The 13,681-nt window shown below is 42.3% G+C and overlaps 2 protein-coding genes across 2 annotated transcripts; one reads left to right on the forward strand and one right to left on the reverse strand.

Moving 5' to 3' along the window:
- The first annotated feature begins 914 nt into the window (after nucleotides 1-914).
- On the forward strand, nucleotides 915-5,245 carry LOC115678372 (disease resistance protein RPV1-like). The gene is made up of 4 exons (XM_030601746.2): nucleotides 915-1,429; nucleotides 1,959-3,087; nucleotides 3,220-3,501; nucleotides 3,602-5,245. The coding sequence occupies exons 1-4, from the start codon at nucleotides 915-917 to the stop codon at nucleotides 5,243-5,245; spliced, it is 3,570 nt and encodes a 1,189-aa protein (XP_030457606.1).
- Nucleotides 5,246-8,256: 3,011 nt separating this feature from the next.
- LOC115678371 (disease resistance protein L6-like) lies at nucleotides 8,257-13,283 on the reverse strand. The gene is made up of 4 exons (XM_030601745.2): nucleotides 12,579-13,283; nucleotides 10,719-11,850; nucleotides 10,295-10,591; nucleotides 8,257-10,209 (listed from the first exon to the last, which is right to left on the reverse strand). Exons 1-4 carry the CDS (start codon nucleotides 13,169-13,171, stop codon nucleotides 8,437-8,439), a joined length of 3,795 nt encoding a protein of 1,264 aa, XP_030457605.1. The 5' UTR covers nucleotides 13,172-13,283; the 3' UTR covers nucleotides 8,257-8,436.
- Between the last annotated feature and the right edge of the window lie 398 nt (nucleotides 13,284-13,681).

A 13,681-nucleotide genomic window follows, 5' to 3' on the forward strand; every position in this document is an offset into this window, starting at 1 on the left:
GCTGCATCGGGCAATGCCGGGTGGCATCAGTCAACGCCGGCCGCTATGGATCTAGGGTTGGGCGACATCGAGCAACGCCGGGTGGCGTCGGGCAACGCCGGCCACTCTGGATCTAGGTTTTCTTTTTTTTTTTTTTACTGAAAGCGGAGAAAGATTTTGTTGACGATCGTAAGCTCTGATACCATGATGAAAAACATAATCGTCATGCACTTTTTCAGATTACATCATCTATATATATATATATATATATATATATATATGTAGTGAGCCCTAATGCTCACTAATTATGGAGAAGACTAAACTACTATTTCAAAGGAGGCAAAATGCGGTCTCACTTCATCGCTATTTAGTTAAACAGGTTAGGAGCTTATGCACAGCGACAAGTGACTAGAGTCGAGTGAAAAGGGAAAGCAAGAGAAATCAACGGAACTCAGAATCGAATTGCGATATCCTGTGCCAACGTACCTGTGAAGCAGAAGCAAGAAGACGGACGAGTCGCTACAACTTCTGTGAAAGCAATGAGTTGAATGCTTGGGAAGACTGGGAATGGAGGGGAGCGACATTTCCATTGGAAATCGGAGAGCCATGAACGATGTGGATTGTAGAGGATGACACTGGGGACAGATCCTAGGAAAATTCCTGCAGTGTAGGACCAGTAGGTTTTGTCTGGGAAGACTTTTCAATAGTGTCTAAACAGATTTAAAATCTAACGAGTTGAGCAAGTTTGTCTTGGAAGACTTTTCTTCTTCATCTTCGTTGACTTGAAGCAAAAAGGTGTCGGGCTCATCTCCATCCTGTGGTAAAGAACTGCCATTGTCTCTGATGGAGGAAACTGGAAAGGCCTAAGCTAAAGTTTCTCGAGGAATCAGGCCGATCAGTCTCCCAGTTGAAGCCGGCGCACGCAGCTCCTGAAGATGCAGAGGAAGAGGGACTCGTCCCCAGATCCGGCCAGCGGCGACGATGGCGACCCGCCGCCGGGGGGTGAATTCGAGGTGTTCCTGAACTTCAGGGGACCGGACACTCGCCTCAGCTTCACGGACTGCCTCTACCACGCCATGGACGGAGCCGGGGTCCGCGTCTTTAGGGACGAAGAGGAGATCCGCAAAGGCGAAGAGATTGGAGGCGAGCTCCTGCGCGCAATCAACAACTCCAAGGTCTACGTGACCGTCTTCTCCAGAGACTACGCATCCAGCGCGTGGTGCCTCCGCGAGCTCGCGCGCATCGTGGAGTGCTGCAGAGGATCGAGCGGCAAAGTGATTTTGCCTATTTTCTACGACGTCGGTGCTTACGACGTGAAGCTTCGGACTGGACTGTACGACGAGGCCTTGAAAAAGCACGAGGGTAGGTTCTCGTGTGATGAGGTGCGGCGGTGGAAGGAGGCTCTGGTAGAGGTCGCTCGAATCAAGGGATGGGGTTTGAAGGGCAAAGGGTAAGGCTCTGCACTCTGCAGCTGGTCTCCACAATATGCTGCAGTTTCTTTTTAGTTTGAAAGGGAGTTTCAATGTTTCAGTCTTTTGCTTCTGTTCTGATCGATTCTTTTGCATATCGTGAGTAATTCATCAATAGGAGAGTTACAACAATACGCACACGGGATTTACTTCACTGTTGCGAATTCAAGCATGAACTTCATTTAGCTCGATTTGGGGTGTTTCTCGACAGATTATTGCATTCGCGCTGGAGACACTGCTGTTTAAGAGTTAGATGCTGTTTAAGAGTTAGAATATACTCGGTCCTCTCATGAAATGTCAATCCCATATGAATGGAGTTTATGGGAATAGGATGCATTCTCAAAGTAACTATTAGTATAGCGTCTGTTGTGCTCGAAATCTAGCCTGGATTGTTGGTCAAATGCAGATATTCATTGCAGATAGGTCATTTTGCTGTAGACCAATACACAAAAAGAAAAATCTTCGGTAATAGATCATGAATCAAGTGCTCCATTTATATGGATATTGCAGGGAAGGTGCAGTTATCAAACATGTTGTTGATGAGGTTCTGACCAGACTGAAGAAAAGGCAGAGAAATTTGCCCGACCATCTAGTTGGAATTCATGATCATTTGGAGGATGTGACGCGCTTGCTGCAAGAAGGATCCCTTGACGTACGTTTCGTTGTAATTCACGGTATGGGTGGCATCGGTAAGACAACCCTTGCCGAGGCTGTTTTCAATCGGGTCTCTCACCAATTCTCCGGTCATAGCTTTCTTTCAAATGTTCGTGAATCTTCCCAAGATGATCAAATTAGAGAATTACAATGGAGACTATTATCGGATATTCTCAAATTCCAACCCAAAAGGATTTACGACACCAATGACGGCATCAGCATGATAAAAGAAAGGTTTCGTCACAAGAAAGTTCTCATTGTCTTGGACGACGTTGACAATAGAAACCAGCTCATGAAACTAGCCGGAAAGCAAGACTGGTTTGGTCCTGGCAGCAGAATTATCATCACAACCAGGGATATCGGTTTTTTACCAATCAATAGGGGAAGACTAAGAGACAGTGACTCTATCCCTCAAGAAGAGTTTTACATCTATAAAATGAAGGAAATGCCTCTTGATCATGCTCTTGAACTTTTTAGCAAGCACGCGTTCAGAAGAGATACCCCTCCACATGATTATTACAAGATAGCAACCAAGATAGTTAAAACCACGGGTGGACTTCCTCTGGCTCTAAAGGTCATCGGATCCTCTCTTTGCTACAAAAGTGAGGCTGTGTGGGAGGACATGCTGGAAAAGTTAATGAAAATGCCTAACAGAGAGGTCCATGATATATTGATGATAAGTTATGAAATGTTAGAGTACGAACAGCAACAAATTTTTCTCGACATCGCATGTCACATGGCCGGTGAACAAATCGACGATGCAATTCTTATGTGGAAATCTTGCGAGTTTTTTCCAAATCACGCAATTGATGTCCTTATCAACATGTCCTTGATAAGGGTCGTGTATCGTGAGAAATTATGGATGCACGACCAACTCAGGGACCTTGGAAGAGAAATCGTTCGTCGAGAAAGCATCCAATTTCCCGGAAAGCGTAGCAGGTTGTGGTGCCCAAGGTTAGCTATGGAGGTCATATGCAGAAAAAAGGTTTGTCGATCTAGCATACAACTTTTATGTTGGACTGAAAACAGAATGCATATGTCATGTTGTAAGGGTTCATCGTGCAATATCATTTTCTAATCCGAGCTCATGCTCACTGATCATTAATTTCTGTTGCAGGGAACAAAAAAAATAGTAGCACTCAAACTTGATGGACATTCTAAATCCCACAATTTTACTCCTGAGGAATTTTCAAAGCTAGAAAGCCTAAGGTTCCTTGAATTAGACGGAGGGAACTTTGTTGGAGACTTTGAGAGTCTCTTCTCTGATCTAAGATGGCTTTCGTGGCGTCACTGTCCTTCAGAGTTTCAAGCGACCAACTTTTGTCTAAGCAACTTAGTCGTCCTCAAAATTTCAGCAAGCGACATAATAAATGATTGGGATGGATGGAGCCAAATCATGGTACTATACCTTCTGACATGCATAATGTTCATTATACTCTATTTCTCTCCTCATTTGGGGATGTTGATAGTTGTCCCTTCTTATATTGGTTATTTTGCAGGGGACAAGTAACTTAAAAGTTCTCAGTCTTGTGAGTTGCAAAAGCTTAATCAAGACGCCTGATTTCTCTATGTGCTCCACTCTAGAGAGACTGCTGTTCAAAGATTGTGAAAGCTTGGTGCAGATTGACCCATCCATTGGTAACCAAGAGCACCTGCAATACTTGGAAATGAGTGGGTGCAATCGTTTTGGGAGTTTATTGAAAGAAGCTTCAACCGAGAGCAGTCCGTGTGTGGTACCTCAATTCTTGCCGGACTCGATGGGCAATCTAAAATTTCTGACAACCCTAAAGATGGAAAATCTGGCGCTCTTTGAAGTTCCAGCATCCATCGGAAAATTGAAATCATTGCTTAAATTGGAATTGGGAGGCACTAAAATGACAGGATTACCTCACTCTATTGGAGATCTTAAAATGTTGAGGAAGATGAGTCTTTCTATGGCTCCGATAAAAAAGCTACCAAACTCAATAGGAGGGTTAGAGTCCTTGATTGAGCTAAACTTGGAGTATACAAATATCACAGAATTACCTGCTTGTATTGGGAATCTCAAAAGATTGGAGATTTTATGTCTAGATGGGAGTGCGATAAGAGAGCTACCAAGGACCATAGGGATGCTAGAGAATCTTAAAAGGTTGGAAGCCTCATGTTGTAAAAGTCTGAAGGGGGAAATTCCAAGTGAAATTGGGGGGCTATGCTTTTTGAGGACACTAAATCTATCAGAGAGCAAGATTAGAAGATTGCCCACAACTATGAATCAGCTTTCTCATCTCCAACAACTTAATTTGAATCAGTGTGATAAACTTAAACAGTTGCCAGAGCTCTCTGTGTGTTTGAAGGCTTTGGAGTTCCCACCTCTTTTGTTGTGGACAGCCCCTAATCTCTCATATCTAACTACCTTAGTTGATCTTCACTTATGGGATGACAATCCTTGGTTGTCGAAACTCTTTCTTCGACCTCCAAAAATAGAGTGGATAGAGGGGTTATCTAGTCTAGAGAGATTGGTGCTTGTCATTAGACATGCCACATTTCCTCTGATCAATTTGGCTACTCTTTCTCGTCTTCGTACTCTTGAGATTACTTGTGTTGACCCCCAATCTCTAATGGGGCTTCCGTCCAGTCTTGAAAAGTTGTCTCTATTCGATGTCAGGTTACCGATGGAAAGGTCCCTCTTTTCCAACTTGACAAATCTGTCCAATTTGGACCTTTGTAATTGTCGGCTGAGGGAGGTCAATTTTGATAATGTGCTTGGACAACAGCTGGTGAAACTCCATAGTTTGTCCGTGAGCGATGGTGAATATCTTGAAAGGCTAACCGTATCAATATTAAAGGGGCTCCGATCGTTGAGAGTGACTGATTGTCCGAGGTTAATGGAGATTCAAGGCGCGGAGAAATTGGGATCGCTAGAGGCATTGAGTATTTACAAATGCAGTTGCTTTGAAAGGCTGCCTGATCTATCAGAATTAAAGGAGCTGCGGCTATTGAGTCTCTCATATTGTCCATTGCAAAATTTTCCTGATCCACGACTTGAAGACACATGTTTTTTGACATTCGCAGGATGTGGGAATTTACCTTACTTTATTGGCGATTACAAGAAATGGAAGGATACTTACGGTCATAGTGGGGACGACACCAACAGCCAACTCTAGAAAGAAAGAATCATCTCATGTTCTCTTACAGTCGGTAAATTTTTCTTTGGTTTCTTCTTCCCCTTTGTTTTAGTTTTCCTTTTCTTGCAGGGCATTTGTCTATTTGTTCCTATCAGAAAGATTCAGTAGATAGCATTCATGCATGTTCACCTTTAGTATAAACATGATTGATGCACCAATCGCTCTTGTAATATTTACGTTATTGTGGAAATTATATTGCAGTTCATAAATGGGTGATGACTATGTAAGATTCTTACAGGGACTTTGCGTTTGTTAAGACGAAATGGATTCGATTACTTGATGTAATGATATATTTATAATAATAATAATTTCTCCCACGTTCTAAGATCTCGAAAGTTTTCTTTCATGACAATAATAACTTCTTCCAGGACCTTATCATAACTTCATATGCAACATACTTGTGTAATAGTTGTGGAAGAAGTTTATTAAGGGTGTCGAAATATCATTAGCCTCACTTAAACTGGTGTTTGTGTAAGGAGACTAATTTAGCTAGTCACACAATGTAATGGAGGAGAAGGAAAGAGGAAGGTCTTTAAAGGAAGACAGAGTCATCGGATAATTTAGCTACTCACACATGTGCTATGCGTAGGTTTCGAATTGCTTGTGTTTTGGTAATGTAAAATAGTCGAAAGTTCAATGTGGCGATACATTGCGATTATTTTCTTGATTTTGGTGTAATTACGTCTGATGGTTAATAATTTTTGGTTAGGTTATTGGTGTCATACATAATAACTTTCGAGTAAATTTGGGGATCAATGGAACTGTAGTTGATTTTTCGGGACTTCAGCAAATTAGCCAATGTGCTCGAGGCTGGAACTATAGTTGAGGCCTTTTTTAGCATGAAAAATCCACTTTTTTGACATGTTTTGAGCCATTCTTTTTAACTTGACCCTAACGTCATTATTCTGATAGTAAGTTTTTCTTCTCCACTAACATATTTCACCATGGGAAGCCTTAAATTCTGGCCCGGCTGAAACTAGAAAAAAAAATAAAAAGACCAGGCTGGCCATTTTGGGCCTAGGATAGGATTGGGTAATGAATAAAATCAGAAGAATATAATTAGTATTCCACGATAGGCACGTCCCAACGTCAAATTTCCTTAGGAGGTGTGAGACTCTTGTGGGGAACCGGGATCATCGTCACAATGGCCTCGCCACAACACCTTACTAACCAAAGAACACTGCCGTTTTGTAATCCAATGGAGCAATGCGCACCCTTATATTATCATCGATCGAATTTATGTACATGTTTGTCATTTATGAAGCTTTCGACTTCTTCGTCCGGCGTCACTTTGTGGTCAGTGAGCTTAAAATAGTACATTGTCATTTGGTTTTTATACGGTAATTAATATGTTTGTGTAGGCATGTGAATGGGGGCGTCGACTACGGTATATATCTTGTTCTATAAAACATGCAGCTGCATCTATAATTTTTTCCTTAATCCCTTCTTGAATAGCCACAAATGTCCATACATGATTAGAAGTGTTTAAGGAGGAAAGGAAGTGGTTTCCCTACAGTTTCCCTACAAATACGAACCCCACTTCATTGTAGTTTTATTAACACCGTGATTCAACCTTTTGACGATTTGTCAATATAGTCATTCCGACCAAATATTCAAATAATAGGTTTATGACTAAATTGATACATTTTCAAAAGATTTAGGACTAAATTGACACAAATAAAGGTATATAACTAAATTAACAAATTGTCAAAAGGTTTAGGACTAAATTGACATAATTGAAAGGTTTAGAATTGAATTAGCTCCCTTCCAATAGGTTTAAGACTTTTTGGACGATTATCCCCTTTTTGAACAGATACATTTATTCATTGGATGTTGTGTCTTTTGATTCAGCAAAAATGTATATTTTTGTAAATTAACGTAATAGAGATTACAAAATGATCTATGTTCAAAATATTGTGAGTTTATAAAGATGCCATTTACATCTTTGGAAATTTATGAATACTTTTGCGACTTTTGTGCAATATTTTTCGTTACTATTTGCACGCAACTCTTCAAAGTTCTTTTCTTCCCTATTCTCTGCAACTCTCCATTCTAAATCTTTGTGATTACGTATGAAGACAACTGAAGAATAGAGAGTTCATCTGATTTTTCCACTCGAATATTTACTCAAAATCCGAAGTCGTTTATTAGAATTCGGGAGTACGAAGTCAATAGCTATTTGTACCCGGGTAAGGTGGACCTCTACTCTAAAAAATGAGCGCCATGCCAATCATAGCGTGCTTTGAATCAATTTTATAACTATGGTGGGTACCTGCGAAGCAGAAGCAAGGAGACGGAGGAGCCGCCGCATCTTCCGCGAAAGCGAGGAGATGAATGCTTGGGAAGACTGGGAATGGAGGAGGAGGGGAGCGACATTTTCGTCGTGAATCGGAGAGCCATGAACGATGTTGGATTGCAGAGGCTGACGCTGAGGAGAGATCACAGGGAAATTCCTGCAGTGTACGTTTTGTTTTCGTTAAGTACTTTTTGGTTTAAGTTTTTTCCTAAAAAAAATAATTTTTTCTCATGTTCGGATAAAATCCTCCGGGTTTTTTTATTAGTTTATTATCTGTATAAAAATATTTTTTTTTTGCACATTCATTGTTGGATTGATGGCACATTGATTCGTTCGGTTATATAACCATCTCTTAATTATTAAAGTCGGCAAAGGCGGCCTGAAGATGAAGAGGAAAAGGAACTCTGTCCACAGATCCAGCTATCGGCGACAATGACGGGCTGCCCGGGGGGTCTGAATTCGAGTTGTTCCTGAACTTCAGAGAGAACTGGACACTTGCCTCGTCTTCGCGGACTGCCTCTACCACACGACGGTGACCGAGTCAGGTGAGGAGGAGATCCCGCAAAGGCAAGGAGATTCGAGGCGAGCTCCTGCACGCGATCAACAACTCCAAGATCTACGCCGCAAACTTTTGCTGTTTTTTGAATTTTTAACTTAGGAATGAAGGCCGTTGTGGGGCAAGAGAATGCATAGGTTGATAGAAATTTTCTTTTCTTTTGGGTTCAGTATGTGTCAACAGAAAATTTAGCATTTTTTCCTAGTGGAAACCAATACTGTTCTATAGCTACCTACATTGACAGAACTTGCACGCTCTCAATACAACCCTACCTAGATTCAATCTAGAGTCTCCCTGTGTATATCTACCTTAAGATGGCTAGTTCTTCCTCCTTTCCTGGTAAAGCTCGTAGAGGCCTCTGAAGTGACCATCATATAACTCCGGGCATTCTGAAATCCAGAGACTACACGTCTTTGGTAGATCGGACAAATCTTGCAGCGATTCGCAATGAATGATTCTCAGTTGTTCCAGCTTCTGTAATTTTGACGCATCAGGTAACCTTTGCATGGAGCCGCAGTTTCCAATTGATAATGTTTGCAAGACTTCCAGTTCCCCCAAACTCTGAATCTCAGCTAGCTGTGGGCAAAAGTTCAAGGACAACTCTCGGAGCTCCTTTAAGCTTGATAGGCTCGCTAACCTCATGAGAAATCCACAATCCTCCACTTGCAGATGATGGAGGTTCTCTAGCTGTCCGGTGACATCGAACTGAATCTCTCTTAGCTGACACCCACGTATTGTTAACAAGGACAACTTTGTCAAGTTGGAAAAGAGTGACCACTCTATCGGGGACCTGACATCAACTAAACTCAATTCTTCAAGACTGGATGGAAGCTGTGTCAAAGATCGTGTGTCGAGACAAGTTATGATGAGTTGCCGGAACCGAGAAAGGGAACTCAGGTTAGTTGGAGGCAAAGTGAACCTCTCAAGGCAATCTTTAGGAGTTTGAGCTTGTCCTTGTGCGATCACTAGCTCGTAAATGCCACAAATTATCTTCAGATGAACTAGATTAGTCATGGTTGAAAGGTCAGGGACTATCTCCAACGACAAAGATGACACCTCTAACTTTGTCAAACTCTTAGGAAGCCCTGGCAACTGTTGAAGGCCATTGCAGTCGCATAAAATAAGTTCTTTCAGATGAGAAAGTTGGCCAATGGTTGTCGGCAATCTCCTAACCTTGCTACCTGATAAGTCTAGGATTCTCAAAGAGAATAGTTGCCCAATTTCACTTGGAATTTCCTCCATCGTACAACCAACACGTAACTCTTCAAGACTCTTCAGCATTCTTATGGCCTTTGTTATTCCTCTAACATTTTTCCCAAGCGTTAAGCACTTCAACTTTTTAAGATTTTTAATGGAATCCGGTAACTCTGTAATTGAACCCTCATCCATTATCAACTTAAGCAGTGATTCCAGTCCTCCAATCGAGTCTGGTAGCCTTCTAATCCTGCAAAAAAAGGAATCTATCACCTCCAACCGCTTAAGGTTTCCGATGGAGTCAGGTAATCCTGTGATGTTTGTATTAGACAACTCCAACTTGCTCAGTGATTCTAGTCCGCCAATTGAGTCCGGCAGCTCTCTCAGCTTCCAACAACCATTCAGCTTCATTACCTTCAATGTCTTGAGATTTCCTGCAGAATCAGGTATATTTGGGATCCCTGTACTTGATAAATCCATCTCAAGTAGTGATTTTAGTCCCCCAATGGAATCTGGAAGTTTTGTGACCTCCCTACATCCACTCAAAGACAAGTACTTCAAACCCACCAGATCTCCAATTGAGGGTGGAAGTTCTTTTAATTGCTTGTTTTCGATCTTCAGCATCGAAAGGGACTTCAGACCACCGATTGACTCAGGTAAACTAAGAGGAAGAATAGGCTTGAAATCATGTACTCTGGCCCACGGACCCAATATCAAAGTTGCAGTGATTTCTAAGTGCTTCAGGTGCTCTAGCTTATTGATAGAACCATCAACATGTGCCAAGTGTTCACACTTCTCAAATATCAGTCTTTTCAGATTTAAGCATGAAGAGAAGTCGGGTGTCTTGGTAATGCGGTTGCAGCTCGAGAGATGTACTACTTTCAACTTACCAATGCCCTGTAAAATAACAGACTGTTAGAGGCAAGTGTTAAAATGTGGAGAGACAAACGCAACACAGATATAGCATGACATTTTATGGTACCATGCATGGCCCCCATCCAAGCCAGTCTTCCGTAACGTCACTCTTTGACAGCTTGAGCACGACTAAGCTTCTTAAACATAAATTGGTCGCATATAAATATGGAGGGCAACGATGCCAACACAGCCAAGTCAACTTTGAGAGAAGACTCGTAAAGTCTCCAACTAAGTTTCCACCGTCTAATTCAAGGAACCTCAAATTAGGCAGCCTTGAAAATTCTTCACTTGTAAAATGATGCTCTGGAAAGTAATGCACTACACGAAGTCCTGGAAGTTTGAGAGCTACAACATTCTCCATTCCCTGTCAATAGAAGTTAGCAATCCGTAAGCTGTAAAAGCAAAGTAACAGAGAAGAGCATAGGCACATGATCTTTTTGAACTGTTGCATTTTTTTCTTCCAAGAGGAAATAGCCTTGAATAAGACTTACCCCTTTACTTCTGACTACATCAAAGGCAGTTGTTGGACACCACAATCTGCTACGTTTTCCCGGATCTTGGAGGCACTCCCGCCGAACTATCTCCCTTCCGAGATCTCTGAGTTGGTCATGCATCCATAGTTTATCACCGTCAACAATTTTTATCAAAGACAACTGAATAAGCACAAGTACTCCACTTTTTGGGTAAAAATCACAGGCCTTCCACATGTAAGTTGCATGAACTTTTTCTTCACCAACGAAGTAACATGCAATATCGAGAAAAATTTGTTGTTGATCATCTTCTAATTCTTCATAACTTACCATCAGCTTTTTCAGGACATCATTGTGGGGCACCTTCTTTAACTTCTTCAACGTGTCTTTCCATATTACCATGTTTTTGCCATAAAGATATGAACCTACAACCTCGAGAGTCAACGGAAGATTTCCAGTGACTTCCACTACTTCACTCGAAATGACCCTATAATCAGATGGAGGTGAGTTGCTTTCAAATGCGTGCTTACTAAAAAGTTGAAGAGCATGGTTTCGCTGCATTTCCTTCATTTCATAAAAATAGAAATCTCTAGGATGCGCTGGGATCATTTCATCTGGGCTTTCATCATCAGATGCCAAGAAAGGGATGGTCCTGGTTGTGATAATAATTCTGCTTCCTGGACCAAACCAACTGGACTCGCCAGCTAGTTTCTTGAGCTGTTCCCTGTCATCCATGTCATCCAGAACAATGAGGACTTTCTTCTCACATAATCTTTGTTTGATATGGTTGATCCCGTCATAGGCGTCGAACAGCGTTATGGATCTAAGGCCAAGAATGTCACATAATAATTTCTTTTGCAAGTTGAGAATGCCATCGTCACGGGATGACTGCCGAATGTCTGAAAGAAAGCTGCAGCGTTCTTGAAACTGAGGAGACATTTGTTCAAAGATAGCCTTGGCAAGAGTTGTCTTTCCAACACCACCCATGCCGTAAATTACAACAAATCGTACACCAGAAGCAGCTTGGCCAAACAACTCCTTGATGGCTTCCATTGGATCATGAATCCCCACCAAGTCATTGCGCACGTTTAGTTGTCTTGTCCTTAACTTACTGAAAACCTCTTCCAGAATAAGTCCTACAAGTTTATCTAATCTGCCATATACACGCAACCATCTCAAGTTAAGAAACCACAGATAGCTAGAATACATTACATGCAAGCATAACTAAGTCGCAGACTGATAATAGGAAGAAAGTGCATGTGTGGGGCAAACAGAGGCTCCTCTAGATTTGAACAAACTAATCGAACAAATAATTGACATAATCAACATGAGAACAACACGGTACCAGTGTACTATTTTAAGCTATACATATATGGCTGCCCTAGTTTTTTTTTTTTTTTGGGTCGGCTGCCATACTTAGTTTGCAACGTGATAGATTATACATCTCACTAGAGTTGTTACACCGCGAGACAGTTCTTCCTTTTACCTATAATCGCTTGCAGAGAAATGCACAATGAATATAGGTACTATAAGTCTCTAACTATATTTCCAATGATTCAAATTTCATGCTCATGTTCAAATGATCAAATGGAAAGCTTCCCTGTCACTTTCGCCTTTCTAAGAGATCCAGGTTTTACACTACTCTGGAAACGTTGCAAGCATAGATGCACTAGTAGCGGTAGCTCTAGTAGTGCTCTGCATTCTCTTCTTTTGGCCAGAGCAACATTGTTCCAAACTTCGGTCGACCGCATTGTCACCTTTCTTACATGGGATCAAGCAAGATTGACTGCTCATAGAGCGAATACCAAACGTTTGATCTATTATATAGGAAAAATGAAAAGATCATTTGTAAGCAGAAAGTGCTGGAGTTCTCAACATTACCCATGATCGCTCAAGTTCCAACCCTTGATTCTGGCGACCTTTCTTAGAGCTTCCTCCCACTGCTTCACCACGTCCTTACCCGACTCTCTCTCGTGCTTTCGCAGGGCGTCACGGTACGTCCCCGTCTTGAGCCTCACATCCCCCGCATCCACATCACAGAAGATGGGCAAGATCACCTTCTCGCTCTTCTTCCTCCTACACTCCATCATGAACGCGAGTTCACGGAGACACCGTTCGCTCGAAGCATAGCCTCTAGAGAAGATGGGCACGTAAATCTTGGAGTTGGTGATCGCTCTCAGAAGCTCTCCATCGATCTCCTCGCCGATGCGGAGCTCCTCGTCTTTCTTGAAGACGCGGATGCCAGCACGGACCATGGCCGCGTGGAGAGAATCGGTGATGGTTAGGCCAGTGTCGGGCCCTCTGAAGCTCAGGAACACTTCATAGTCCCTCTCGGGCAACGATGCCGGTTCACCGCTGTCTGTGATGGAGGGATCACTTCTTGCGCTCGCTGTGGCCTTGCCTTTTCTTCTTCTGAAGTGCGACCAGGCTAGTGCGAGTAACAGAGAGCAGGCGATGGTGCGGATCAAGACCATTTTTTTTTTTTTCCTGCTCGGTTACGTAACGAAACTTTTCCTCCGAGCCTGATCCCAGCAAGAAAAATGCACCTCTCCGGACCAGACGGCGATGATTTTGCTGTATTTTCTGGGAACCCTAACCCCTTTCGTAGTGAGAACAAGAGATATTATAGAAGAAGACCATAAGTCGACTGAAGTTTAGCACAGTGCTGGCATTACTATATTAAAAAAAATTGGCCAGGAGACAGAGACTCGATGCCCGGTCCTCCCGGGGTCTTTTTCTATCGGCCAATTCCAAAAAAAACCCTCAACTTTACGCTTTGTCCTAAATATACCTTAAACTTTTTTTTATCTCAAAAAAAAATCACAAACTTTTATCTAAGTCCCAAATCTGCCCTCCCGTTAAAAATCCGTCCAATTAACGTCAGAAAAAAAAAAAAAAACAGAGAACCGGCAGCTGCGGCGGTGGCCAAGCCTTCGCCGGTGGCCGCCGCCACAGCCGTCGGGAAGGAGCGGCGGCCCACGCCT

This window comes from Syzygium oleosum, unplaced genomic scaffold (genome assembly GCF_021117445.2).
Source record: "Syzygium oleosum isolate NSW1041296 unplaced genomic scaffold, Sole_v2.1 Sole_v2.05, whole genome shotgun sequence".
Lineage (NCBI taxonomy): Eukaryota > Viridiplantae > Streptophyta > Magnoliopsida > Myrtales > Myrtaceae > Syzygium > Syzygium oleosum.